Source organism: Equus caballus, chromosome 3 (genome assembly GCF_041296265.1).
Source record: "Equus caballus isolate H_3958 breed thoroughbred chromosome 3, TB-T2T, whole genome shotgun sequence".
Taxonomy (NCBI): domain Eukaryota; kingdom Metazoa; phylum Chordata; class Mammalia; order Perissodactyla; family Equidae; genus Equus; species Equus caballus.
This window is the reverse complement of record NC_091686.1, coordinates 59,731,235-59,746,012: the sequence shown is the minus strand read 5'-3', so window position 1 is coordinate 59,746,012 and position 14,778 is coordinate 59,731,235. Positions and strand designations below refer to the sequence as shown.

Here is a 14,778-nt window from a genome sequence, read left to right as displayed (position 1 = left end):
AGAGGGCTTCAGTTAGTACTTGCAGGCCAGCCTCTGGGGATGAGGAAGTTCTAAAATGGCAGCTTTTGCTGACCCAGCCGTCTGGGCTGGACTTCGCCTACCTATCCTCCTCCGTTATAAAAGTTCCAATATTTTTCTGGATGGGCTCTGCTACAGAGGAACAGCAGTGCTTGCAACCCTGTTTTATTGGAGGATAATGGAGAGCTGCTCAGGCTGCAGTGGCCCTGGGGTGAGGGTGCTTTTGGAGGTCTGGGTCTTCACAGGGTGTCTTGTGTGGTTGGGGGACAGGTAAGATGTTTAGGCCAAAGGCCAGCATTGCTGGAGGGGGCCTCCTGGCCATCCACCCATCCTCATCCATGTTTTCTTAAATTAATTAAACAAGGAGGCCATTAGATTGATGTGGCTGTAATGCCATGGTGGCCTACATAAACAGGCAAACCAAAATCTAAGCCTATAAATGCTTCAAGGTTACGAAATCAAAATGCTAACAACGAATCATGAACAGCCAACTAGGCTTTAAGCCATAGCCAATCAAATAGTTTCCTTTCTTTGCTTCTGCACTTTCTCTATATGTCTTTCTCCCAGTTCCTGTCAGTGGAGTGCTCCTAACCACTTCAATTTTGGTGCTGCTCAATTCAATCTGATAAATGGTCAAATAAACTCTTAAAAGTTTTACTATGCCTTGTTCATTTTTTAACAGTTTAAATACCTTTTTCATCTGGATTCTCAAACTCAACAAAGACATTGCCTTGGTCTTTGGAAGATGGATAGGCATATCAAGCACTTAGATTGTCCCCTAAGTGGAAAATATCTATGTGATGTAATTCTTAATTCTACGTCTTAGAAGCCTTTCAGTGTGTAGATTTGAGGGAAAGATTCCACCTTTGAGGGAAAGATCCCCTCTTTTTCTTTCCTTTTCATCATTTTTAGGAGATTTGGAGTGAGAATGATCCAGCTCAACACAAGGTTGACATAAGGGAAGCCATATTGTGCAAAAGGAACTATATTGTAACTTTGAATGACCTCTGATTAACTAACCCAGCTGGATATGTACCCTCCAGGAGATATACATGCTCTGTAGAGTTTACAGCCCCTGCTTGTATAAATACCTCCCAGCTGTGATAAGTCGATAACATTGTCCTTTTGAGTTCCTTAGGGATGTGATGACCCAAGGACAGAATCTATGCTGATAGCCATCATCAGTGACAACTGAAGGATCTGCTGTGGCAACTCCCAGGCTGTAATCAGAGGGTCAACATTCCTAACCCCTCTCCTATAACCCACTGGCCTATATACCTGCTTCAAGGTTCTGTGCCCCCCTTAAGATGGTTCTTTAGGATGCTAGCCCCCCATCTTCCGATTTGCTAGCTTATCACTTAATAAATGCCCTTTCTCTGCCACCGTCTTGCCTCTTGACCATTGACTTTTGTCCTGCGGTGAGCAGATGGTGCCCTTTGTGTGGCAACAACAATGCTGTATGTTACTGCCTCTGATGAAAAGAACTCAGGGGACATACAGAGAAAACTGGAACTTCTAGAGTGACCAGACCTTCCCAAACTGCAGGGGACTGCAGGTTGATGAGAGAGTGCTACTCCTAAGTCTGGTCTTGAAATTGTCGCCATCGATGGGAGTGCCTTATCTGGGGCTAGGCCTCTTCTAGCTTCCTTGATGTGTTCATTACTTAGAGCAATCAGTAGACTTGTCATCAGACCAGTTTCTGTGTTTGGTAGGAGAAAGAGCCTTAGAGCTGGGTTTGGGGGGGCTGAAGGTGAAAGCTGAGTTTCTGAATTTGCTATTTCATTTGACCATACTCTCTGTCACTGAAACTTACATGAGAGAGTGGCTCTTCCCATCACTGCAGCCATAGTGCTTGAAGTTGTGGACATAGTCCTTCAACTATATAAGATTTTTTTCTTCTTACACGTGAATAAAACTTTACTGTCTCTTTTATGGAGTTTAAGTAATTTTCCTTTGCATTGTACTAATTTGTATTTTTTCTCATTTTGATTGTAAATTCTTTGAAGTCAGAGACTGAAAATAATTTAACACAGTATTTATTGAATTCTTATTTTATGAAAGCACTGTGCTTAGCACAGGGTATATCAGGGAGAAAAAGTCCTATTCCCAAGGACCACACAGACTAGAGAGGAAAACAGCATTTGATACCAGGTGACAGTACTGTGCTATTGGCCCAGTGCACTGTGGGAGCACACAGGAGGAGCATCTTGGCAAGCTTGGAGTGGGGTGCAGAAAGCCTTCAGAAGAAGTGATGTGTAGTCTGAGATCTGAAGTGCAGGTCCAAATTAACCAAGCCAAGATGGGATGGAGAGAAGAGCGGGTGGAGGCAGGAGGTGCTAGTCTAAGAGCACACACAACCTTCTGAGGTGCAGGGAAATAAATCTTCCTGGATTTCTCAATGCTTCCGTAAAAAGCCCTCACCTCCTGGGCTACAGAGACACACATGGTACAAAGATAGAGAATGTTTGCTTCACTTCTCCTGGAAATATTTTCTTTTCACATACCGTGAGGATCAGATCTGTAACCATCTGTCAATGAATTATTCTGATCTGAAAGGATAATAGAATTTCTCTTATCTCCCTGAGAGGGACAGACGGTTACAGCCCAAACCAGGCTTCTAGGTTAAGCTCCATGTTGTTTTCCCAACAACATTTCCCAATTCTCCCATTCTCTGATACCAGCTGGGTATCTTACAATTCAGTTCAATTCTGACACTAACTGGCTGGAGTTAGTGCAGACCCCATAAGTTAAGGGCTCAGTCCCACAAGACTGTTCCTACTTCAGATGCTAGCCACAAGTGAGGTCTCCAGGTTAACTGCACTTCTGCCTGACTGATTACAAAATTAGGGGTTCCCATGACCCTCCCTCAGGTTTGATAATTCTCTAGAATGATTCACAGAACTCAAGAAAACACCACACTTAGGATTACAGTTTATTATAAAGGATACAAATGAACAACCAGATGAAGAGCTACACAGGGCAAGGTTCAGAAGGGTCCCAAGCACAGGAACTTCCGTCCCCACGGAGTCAGAGTGTACCAACTCCTGGCCCATTGACATATTCCATAGCCAGGAAGCTCTCTGAATCTCGTTGTTCAAGAGTTTGTATTGAGGCTTCATTGCATAGGCACAACTGATTAAATTCTTGGCCATTGGTGATTGAACTCAATCTCCAGCCTCCGTCCCCTCTCCTGAGGTTAGGGGGTGGGACTGAAAGCTCTTGTTGGTGGCCAGCCCCTTCCTTGAAACTATCGGAAGGCCTGTCTTGAGTCCCCTCACTAGTATAAACTCAGGTATGGTAGAAAGGGACTCCTGTGAATAACAAAAGACACTCATCACTGAGGAAATTGCAAAGCCTTCTGAGGCTGTGTGCCAGGAATCCGGGGCAAAGACCAAATATATATTTTTTATTATACCGCAAGTTCCCAAGGTGCCAGAGAGACTGGAGCGCTATCTCTCTGGGTGTTGACATTTCAAAGAAGACTGAGACCTGGGAGCTTGGAGACACCTCCAGATCATAAAAGCTGGAGAAACACGAGGGCTCTCTGGCCCTGGAGAGATTTTATTTACCCTCCAAAAAGTTAGTGTGAGAGCCCAGAATATTTTACATCCTGTCTCCAACGAGCGAAAATTTTTCTTCTTCTTCTCATGAGGAGTGGGGGAGGCAGCTGCTTCTTTCTCCTTATGTAAGCAGAGGAAATCCATTTTCCCCCATTCCTCACTGTGATACAGGCTGAGGCTTGTATGCTTAGGACATTTGACTTGGCTTTCATTGTGTCACTCCAGGAGTAAGAAATGGGGCGTGGGGAACCACACAATCAGTATTTGCTTTTCAAATGAACAATAATAATCTGTCTCTGATCTAAACACCTTGTGTTCACATTCAGGATAAAATTAATAAAGATGAATATTAAAAGTTCAACAGAGGGGCTGGCCCCGTGGCCGAGCGGTTAAGTTCGCGCACTCCGCTGCAGGCGGCCCAGTGTTTCGTCGGTTCGAATCCTGGGCGCGGACATGGCACTGCTCGTCAGACCACGCTGAGGCAGCGTCCCACATGCCACAACTAGAGGAACCCACAACGAAGAATACACAACTATGTACCGGGGGGCTTTGGGGAGAAAAAGGAAAAAATAAAATCTTAAAAAAAAAAAAAAAAAAAAGTTCAACAGAGAGCAAAAGACACCATGACCCATTCCTGTAACTGTGGCATGATTGTACTTGATTTCACCCAGGAAGAATGTTTTGAGAAACAAGATAAGAGGGTCAGGATGACTCACAAGAAACTTTATCCTTTAAGAACAGGGAGAGGAACAGAAACCCAAGCAAGACACAGAGAAGGGGCAGCCAGAGACATAAGTATAAAGCAGGAGAAATGGTGTCATGGAAGCCAAAGGAGACTATTTCCGGAAGAGAAAGTGGTCAACAGTGTCAAATGCTTCTAGTAAGATAAGAAATGAAGAGTATACATGGGACATATTCACATTTGAATCTCTGATGGCAGCTGGCACAGTGTCTTTCATATGGTAGAAATTGACAGATTTGTTGAACTGAAGCATAGAGAACAAGACTGAAAGTATTACATCTGAATTTTAATTGTTACTGACACTATCGTTAAACACATAATCTATTCCCTATTCTAGGAATTTAAATCTTTTCGGTGACTTCTGAGTGTAGCCTTTATATAGAAAGTTTTCTCAGCTTTCCTCGCTCAAAGTATTATGAGCATCTTCCCTGTCATTACATGTTGTTTCAAAATGCCTGTTAGGGACTGTGAAATAATCCTTCATTTGGATGTGCAGTGATTAATTTAGCCATTCTTTTGGTTAACCATTCTCTTGGGCATTTAGGTGGTTTTTAGTGTTTTACTGCTATAATAACTTTCCTCCCAATTATCCTTGTAGGTAACTTTTCAGCCACACTATTTCCTTGGGCTAAGTTCCTAAAATAGCATTATATATTTCTGTTTTTACTCAGTTATATAGCCAATTTTCATAAAAACCATAAGAATGCTATAAGCCACAGTGCCTTGGGAGAAGAGTTCAAAATGGCGTGAGAAAGACACAAAGAAAAGTATTTTAAAAATTGGTTGACAGTGAGATCAGAAGTAAATCTAGCAGAGAATATGGATGCTGGGAGGATTGGATGGATACGAACTTCAGATTCCAACGCTCAGTGACTCATTCCTGATCTACCACCCAGAGACTGGACTAGCTCCATAACTTGTGGGGCCTGGTGCAAAGTGAAAATATGGAGCGCTTTGTTCAAAAATTACTGAGAATTTCAAAATGGCAATAGCAAGACATTAAACCAAGTATGAGGTCCTTCTGAGCATGGGGTCCTGAGCGACTGACACATCATACTCATGATGCTGGCCCTGCCCAGAGGTGATGTGAACCTGAGAAACGTGGGCCAATTAAAAAGTACGGGAGACTGAGAGGAGTACTCAAATGTCACTCTTAATTATAGGACAATAGAACAGTCATATAGAGTGAAGCCCCAACTTTCAGGGGACCCCTCTAGACTCTATTGCCAAGGCATTGTGTGCTCTTGGGCAAGGCACTCACCTGCTGTACACAATTCAGCAAAAGCAGAGACTGGATGGATTATCTCTAAGGGAACTTCGAGGCTCTGACTCCTCACTCTGGACCGTGCATCCCTGAGAGAAAGGACTCTGTTTGCGTTTTTAGTCTTATTATCCACAGGAACTGGGATGGCTAATTTGAAGTGCCACCTTCGCCGGGCTATGGTGGCCAGAGATTTGGTCAAACATTGCTGTGGATGTTTCTGTGCAGATATTTTTGGATGAGATTAACCCTTAAATGGGTCAACTTTGAGTAAACCAAATCTCCCTCCATAACGTGGGTGGGCCTCATCCAACCAGTTGAAGGCCTGAATAGAACAAAAGACTGAACTCCCCCAAGCAAGAAGGAATTCTGCCAGCAAATGCCCTTAAGACTTGAACCACAACACTGGCTCTTTCCTGGGTCTCCAGCCGGCTGGCCTACTCTGCAGATTTTGGGCTTGCCAGCCTGCATAATCACATGAGCCAATTCCTTAAAATAAGTCATATATGTATATGCACACACATATACACACAGACATATATACCCATCTGTTTATCTGACAATTCAATACAAAATGAAAGCAGGAGTATTTAAAATGAAAATTAAACAGTAATGAAATGAATAACTAGTTTCAACCATAGGTATCTTTAGTGATCTTTGAGAAAATGTTACTGATGACTCTCTCTGTCTATAAATATATACTATTGGTTTTGTTTCTCTGGAGAACGCTACCTAATATAGGAACATATACGTAGTAGATGGTGAATAAATTCATTCATCCTACAAATATTTGTTTAATGGTGAATCAATCAAAACATTCCACTCTATAGGTACTCTTCATTTTTATAGGTTTACATTTTTTAAGCACATCTACATTCATCATAATATTTGATCCTTAGAACAATTTTTACTTCCTACTATGCTTCATCTGATTTTGGGGATGGGTCCTAGAGAAGGTGTTTTAGATTAAAAACAATTATCATTTGACTCCAAAACAGGATGTTAAAGTTGTGAAAGTGACTTCTGAGCTTAAGTAGTACAATCATTAACTGTAATTGCTTCAGACCTTAAAAGAATTTTATATGAAGTTAGTGTCCTTTATAAAACTTGTAACTGACAGTACAGTGACTATAAAATGATAGATGCTAAGAAACATGAGAATAAGAAGAGCAGAATTCTGGGAGGCGTCTCACATGCTTCTCAGCGGTAACAGTAGAACCAAGCCCTCATTGGCTGCTGCAGCAGACTCAGCAACAAACCTGAATATTGGATTTCCCTCTCCTCCTTCTCACTCTCCCTGATGTCTCATGCCTGCTCACCGAGACCACCTCCCAGGTAAGCTACCTGACCCCAGGCCTTGTCTCCAGCTTTGCCAAGGATGACCCGACTTCTGACACCTGAGCATAAGAAGGGGTTGACCCTAACACTCTAGTGGTTCTATATCCTGTTTCTAGACTCTTTAATTGAAAGCTTGATTGTTACCTTACTTAGTGTAGTGACCTGAATTGCTAATTCTGTTAACTCTGGCTAGGGGAGTATATTTGTAACTTCGAGATGAAGAAAAGATATTTCTGTACAAGTTGTGCTTACATAGGTTTTACCATCACTGTTTGTTTTTTAAGATGTTTAAATGCTTAGGGAGCTTGATCTACAAAATTTGTGTGTGATTTATAGATATACGAGGTTTTTTAAAAAAAATGTTTAAGAAGAATGTGCTAAATATGCAAGTTTGCCTCATTATGTTTGGAGTACTGCAGAATCAGATAAACTCGACTTGTTAGCGTCCTTTGAAAGGTCTATGGGAATTTAAATAAATATGTAAGTTGCATGTAACCAAGTAAACTAAAAGCCAATTCAAAAACTAATAGACTGTCATCACATGTGTGAAAATAAGGAAAGAACTAATCTGACTTAAATTAGAGGAGTCATCAAAGCCTACGGCATTTAATGGCAATAGAAGGGAAGATTTTAAAAAAACACTGTTAAATATTTACCTAAATTGCTCCAGGGCTTTCCAACCCACAAGTCTGTAAAATCAAGAATGGTATAAAATTGGAAAAGGATAGGAGAGGAGTCCTAGAAATAAACCAAGTATCTGACCTAGGGATGGAGGGAATATGAGAATCTGCACATTGTGTTTTTCTAAGGCATATGATACACGAGCCGGTCATCGGATCACTAAGATGTCTACAGTTGAAACTAGTTATCCATTCCATTACCATTTATTTTTTCATTTTGTATTGAATGGTCAGATAAACAGATAGATATTCATGTGAGTTTTTTTGGTAATTAAAATTCTGGTTAGAAGGATAATTAAAAGATTTATCAACCATGAGGCGATTCAACAGGTCGATGAGACATTTCAGAATTTTTTAAAAAGAAAGAAAAAGAAAATGGGTGCAATTACAGAGCTGACAAGTTCAGAACATACAAGTTTTACCATAGAACTTGGAAATTCCCATTATCGTGGAGATGAAGTGAATCACAAGGGCCAAATTAAAAGACAAAAATAATTTTGCGTCAATGTAAGTCGCAGAAAGTAAATATATTTGATGGATTAAATATCAATGGAAGTATGTGGGCTCAAAAAGTATCACTGACATGACAAGAAAGAGCCTCCTCTAAGCTAGTTTAAGAAAACCTTAATAACAATTCATTTAGTATTCATTAATATATAACTGAGAACATTCTCTTCTTTACATAACCATGTCCCCAGTTCTTCACATAACCACCAACCATTAGTAAGAGCTCACTAGTGATAATTTTAAAAATACTTTTTTTTTTTGGCCAGGGAATATTCACCCTGAGCTAACATCTGTTGCCAATCTTCCTCCCCAGATCCCTAGTATGTAGCTATATATTCTAGTTGCAAGTCCTTCTGGTTCTTCTATGTGAGACACTGCCACAGCATGGCTGCTGACAGACAAGTGGTGTGGTTCCACACCCAGGAACTAAACCTGGGCTGCTGAAGCAGAATGCACCAAACTTTAACCACCAGGCCATCAGGGCTGGCTCTAAAAAGATTTTTTTTTTTGGTAAGGAAGATTGGCCCTGAGCTGATATCTGTAGCCAATCTTCCTCTTTTTACTCAAGTAAAAAAAAAAAAAGTTCTACTTGAGTAAAAAAAGGAAGATTGTCCCTGAGCTAACATCACTGGGAGTCTTCTCTATGTTGTATGTGGAATGCCACCACAGCATGGCTTGACGAGCAATGTATAGGTCTGTGCCTGGGATCTGAACCCACGAACCCTGGGGCACTGAAGTGGAGCACACAAACTTAACTACTACACCAGGCCGGCCCCTGGTGGCAGCAGACAGTACCTTCTCAGGTTTGAAACATCATTAAATTTTTCTGTGTATTCAAAATAAAAATACCTAAGCTAGTTTCGAATTTGAATGCTCTTTTCTGTCGTTAAGGAAACATCTCAGTGACTACTGTGCACCAGACAATATGCTAAGCACAGGAATACAAAGATGATTAAGATAATGTACCTCTTTCTTAGGAGCTTACAGTCAAGTTAAAAGATATATATAGATCTAAATAAGAGGCATCATAAGTGTCATAGTAAATATCAAAACTGCTATGGGGCAAAGAAATATGACTACAGCTACTTGAATGATAGGGAATATATTGAAACATGTTTGAACTGGGTCTTAATAGACATGAAAGTTTGCCACATAGAGAGGAGAGTTAGAAGAACAGTCCAGATGGAGAGCAGAAGAGACAGCACCAAGGGTACGGAAGCAAAAGTTAAAATTAAAAGATTAGGAGCTGGCCCAGTGGTGTAGCAGTTAAGTTTGCACGTTCTGCTTTGGCGGCCTGGGGTTCACCGGTTCAGATCCCAGGTGGGGACATGGCACCGCTTGTTAAGCCATGCTGTGGTAGGTGCCCCGCATATAAAGTAGAGGAAGATGGACATGGATGTTAGCTCAGGGCCAGTCTTCCTCAGCAAAAAGAGGAGGATTGGCAGCAGTTAGCTCAGGGCTAATCTTCCGCGGGGGAAAAAAATTGAAAGATTAGAATTAAAATTAAAGAAGTCTGCATGTTCATACTTCTCAACCAATGTGTGGTCTGGAGAACAGAATTCATAGGGAGAATGACAAGAGTTGAGGCTGAAGAAATAGGCAGGTGGCAGGTTATGGAGGACCTGTGTGCCTATAGGAAATAGGGAGCCATTTAAGAATTTTAAGCAAGGTCAGGGAGAATGATTAGGAGATTATTATTATTATACAAGTTAGAAATTAGGCCTTGATTTATTAAGTGGCAGAGGGGACAGGGAAGAGAAGAATAGACAGGACAGAACCCTGATCATGATTGAATCTACATGAGGTAAGAAATCATATTTGTGCCTGATGACCTCTTTTCTGCAGGGTCAACTCTTCTGGTGTTGGAGAGACTGAAAGTAGACAATATAAAAGAGACAAATAAAAGTAGGAGATATAAACAAAGCAGGGAAGGAAAACAAGGCTTCCAAATGTAGCGATCTGTAGGTTTAAGCTTTATTAAAAAAATAATCATGCTGTACTGTGGTTATAAAAACTACTTTATTTCAAATGTGGAAATATAAAAATCACTTACATATAAAATTTAAGGGTATTGAAGCATCCAAACTTTAAGTTCCAGCTTTAGTTCCTTATAAATGTACTTAAATTTAATTGAGACAATATTTGTAGCAGGCACAAATATAAAGAGGATTATATTTCTAAAAATTAACATATAGGAGAAAATAATGTATTCTATCATTTATCACTGATAAAAAACACAGAACTGGAGTGGTCAGTGCCATAGACTTCCCAACACCCTCTCTGTTCCAAAGGTCACTAGGAGATAATTATAGGAATCTCATTGATGTTGGCAGTGATCGGGGAGCACGGCCATGAGACCCCTTTCCGACCATAGACATGAGGAGAAACAGGACAGTTTTGCTGAGAGAACCTCTGGGAAAGGGTTCTTCAAGGCCATGAAGGAGACAGAAAAAGTTGCTCATCTTCTTTCCCTTGCTGCTGCCAGGTCTGAGTGGGTCCTTGGAACGGCTCCAGCCATCATACCAACAGGTGAAGAACGAAGCCAACACTAAAGCTGACAGAGCAGAGAGATGGGATGAACCTGGCTCCTTGGTGACATACTGAGCCGTGGAGCCGGCCCTACTTGAACTTCTTGTTATGTGGGACTATAAATGTTCTTATTGTTTAAGCCATTTGAATCAAGGTTTTCTGTTCCTTGCAGCCAAAAGCTTCCCAACTAAAACAAGAACTAAAGGTAGATTAAAAGTAAACGTTAACAGACGGTGATAATGTATTGAATTCAATTTTCTCCTCTTGGTAAATAAGTTTCACTTACACTCATCTTTTCATTTCATTTGAAATTTACATCATCCCTTTCCTCTGAATTAATCTTTTTTTGTACTATCACATCTGACTATCTGTCCTCTCACACAGTATTGCTGACAAAGACAGAACAGAGCAAAGAGAGGCAGCAGCTGAATCTAGTTCTCTGTTAAGGAGCAAAGAGATTGTCTCTCTCTTACAGACAATTGAAGGTGGGGGCAGTAAACTGTTTCTGATGGGAGCCCGTAGAAACAGTGTATAGAGTAAAGAATCTGACAATCTTCTACATCGTGGTTTTTAAAAATAAAAACAGGGGCCGGCCCGGTGGCGCAGCGGTTAAGTTCACATGTTCTGCTTCTCAGCGGCCCGGGGTTCGCCGGTTTGGATCCCGGGTGTGGACATGGCACCATTTGGCATGCCATGTGTGGTAGGCGTCCCACACATAAAGTAGAGGAAGATGGGCACGATGTTAGCTCAGGGCCAGTTTTCCTCAGTAAAAAAGAGGAGGACTGACAGTAGTTAGCTCAGGACTAATCTTCCTCAAAAAAAAAAAAAAAAGAGATAAAAATAAAAACAACTAAACACTTTGTTAAAACTAATAATATATCCTTCACTTACTTGCCTCCTGGCTGTACTGGAAGCATTCACATACATTTTTAACAACCTTAAATAAGAATAGTACATGCAAAGTACTAAGCACAGTGTTTGACACAAGGTCTTCTTATTAGCAGCGGTCTACTTAGAGAGAACGAAACCCTGTGCTGAATCCAGCACTGAATGTCCCTAAAGTCTCTAAAGCTCCCACTAGTCATTTGTAATGCATCTGCTTGCTTTCCTATAGCTTGAGTTTTGCTTTGCTCTTATCAATATGCTTGAAAAAGGCAATCTCCAGGCTAGCGTATCCCTTTCTTTTCAGATGCAAGCAGCAACTTTGGCATTTCTGATCACAAAAAACCCATATGAGAAAGCCGGTAAGCCCAGTGAACTTCCTGGGCGGAGAGGTTTCTCTGTCAAAGCGGGCAAGGTTTGGTCATCCACCATCTTCAGAGTTTCACCGTTGAGTTGGACAGATCTGCAAAGGGGAAAGATACATCCACGTTAGCCAAGTTGTGTGTGCTCCACCTACTCTGCAAAAGTCGGGAGATCCTTTTAAGACGAAAAAAATTTTTGCGGCAGCCTGTATTATATAACTTGTATTTCAACACCAAGTCAGTTAGGTATTTGACCTAGATGATCTTTAAGCTACCCGGTAGAGTTGAGTAGTTGGGACAGAGACCATCTGGCCTGTAAAGCCTGAAATATTTACTATCTGGCCCATCACAGAAAATGGAAGACACGTAACTCATACCACGCAACATGACGGAGGACTAAAAAGGGTAAATATGACATAACTTCTGGATTGTGGCAATTTTATCTGATGGCAAATAATTGAAAACATTTGTATAAAAAGCAAATAGAGATATAGAATGGAATGTAAATTTCACATAAAAAATGACAGTCAATGAAATTTCCCGCTTGTAACTATGTAGAGGTCCGTAAACCCTCTAATGCCCTTTCCCCTGGGAGGTGTGCATTCATTTTCTTATGTCGTTGAGATATTTTGGTTGAAACTATATTGCTGTGGTGAAATGAAAACGATTTTGTTAGGCTAAACCACAGATTCCAAAAAATTTATGTTTTCTTTGCATTTCACTGTTGGGATTCTAATTCAAAACTGAGCCAAAAAATGGGGGGGAAAATATAAGGACAAGTGTTATTTCTTATGCATATTTATTATTATTTAAATCACATTAATACATGCTCACAGCAATAAATCTGATGCAAACAAGAGCTTATAAAGAAGAGCTTTAGTCTGCCTTTAGTTCTACTGATAGTTACTTCCATAATTCCAAACGATGCTTATATCTCTATTATCTTTTTCCCAAATACTTTTTATGTTATAAAATTTTCATAGTGTGAAAAAGTTTTTTATTGTTGAAAATTTAGAAGATTAGTTAATATCAGTTAAATGTATGTCATATATGTAATTCATATAATATATGGAGAACGCTTAAAACAGTACCCTGTATATAGTAAGCATGTAAAAGTATTATCTATCATCATCATTATTATTCAGATAAATAAATATAACAAAAGTAACCTGTTAACTCATCATAACCATTTTTAACATTTTGATATATATTCATCTCTTTTCTATGTCTGCATGTACACACATATTTTCATTTAAACAAAAATGAGCATACAATACATAGTCTCTTAAAACTTAATTTTTCTCCCTTAACACATCCTAACCTTTGCTTACACCATTAAACATTCATCCACGACATCACTTTAATGGCTGCAAAGGATTCCATTGCAAAAGCACATTAGTTTATTTACTTAATTGTCTAATGTTACACATTTGGTTGTTTCTAATTTAGCATTATTATAAAGTTTTCATTTTTTTTAAAGATATTTTTCCTTCTCTCCAAAGCCCCCTCCAGTACATAGTTGTATATATTTTTCAGTTGTGGGTCCTTCTAGTTGTGGCATGTGGGACGCCACCTCAGCATGGTGTGATAAGCAGTGCTAGGTCCACGCCCAGGATCCAAACCCTGGGCCGCCAAAGCAGAGCGTGCGAACTTAACCACCTGGCCACAGGGCTGGCCCCTAAAGTTTTCATTTTTAAAGATCTCTCACACTCTACCCTCATTAAGCATCAGTAAACAGAAAGACTGGTTTCCATTTAACCTTGGTTAGATGCCCAGCTCTGGGTTCTGTACCTAAAGATTTAACAAGATGACCCTGATGGAGCCAGAGGCTAACAAGCCCACATTGCAGTTACATGCAGTTCACAGGCACTTGAGTTTTGTTTCAGCGCCTACATCACATTAGTGTGCAGATGGGGTGAGGAGGAAATGCGGTGACCATCATCAGGAAACCACACACAAAAATATAGCCCTTGAAAACATCTCTATGTGACAGTAGTAAGGGCTGTTCTGCATGAAATTGAGAACCATTTACAAGGGTACCCCCAAAAAATTCAGAAATGCTTTAGGAGAGGCCACACAGTTTAAAGTAAATCTGATCATTATAAATTAATAGTGCTGTGGGTTAAGATGATGAAACATGTGCAAGATAATACCTACTACCATCTGGCTATATTGTTTAATCAGCTATAAATATAGCTAAAGGATGCTATCATTGCACTGAGTGTAAGCTTAGGGCTTGCCGATTATCTCCACAGCAGGCTGGGCAAGGAGGGTAGGTCTTTATTTGAGGGTAGTATCTTGTTTCATATTTTGAAGTCAGTAACGTGATAATAGGAAATCAAAGACATGCTTGTCAAATTTCAGATGAAATAGAGCTGGAAGGAATTAGCAAGCAACAGATTGGGCAGAAGTGGGGATGCTGGGCAAAATTTATCTGGGATAAGTATAAAATACTGCTTTTATACTAAAAATATATTCGCTCAAATATTTATTAAATACTTACTATGCAGGACTTTCTATAGGCACTACCCAAGTTGTTCAAGTAAAAATTAATTTTTAAAAGGGGATCATTGTTCAACCCTCTGAGGTCGTTAATATGAGCAAGCGTGCACACTATGCACTCATCAAACTTATCCGGGATAATTTTGCAACATTTTAAAGAGAGAAAAGTATAAGTAATATATACTCATAAAACATTCTCTATAGTTTCACCAATTATAAAGCATGAAATGTGTGATCAAAACGCAACAGGGTGTGATAAATACAGCTAAGAGAAGACTCGTTGAAGAAATGGAGCATAATTAGCCTCGAGAGAAGAGAATCCAACTGTCCTTTAAATATCTGAGAGTCCTTTTGGAGACAATGGGGTATTCAGCACTGCTCCAGATTAAGGGGAGCA

The 14,778-nt window shown here is 40.2% G+C and overlaps 1 protein-coding gene across 1 annotated transcript in view; it reads right to left on the bottom strand.

Moving 5' to 3' along the window:
• Positions 1–10,106: 10,106 nt before the first annotated feature.
• Positions 10,107–14,778, bottom strand: part of HPSE (heparanase) — a 35,532-nt gene continuing 30,860 nt past the window's right edge. Inside the window, exon 12 of the mRNA XM_001493282.5 lies at positions 10,107–11,980. Within this exon, the coding sequence (XP_001493332.2) occupies positions 11,821–11,980 (160 nt within the window). The 3' untranslated portion in view covers positions 10,107–11,820. The remainder of the gene's footprint in view (positions 11,981–14,778) is intronic.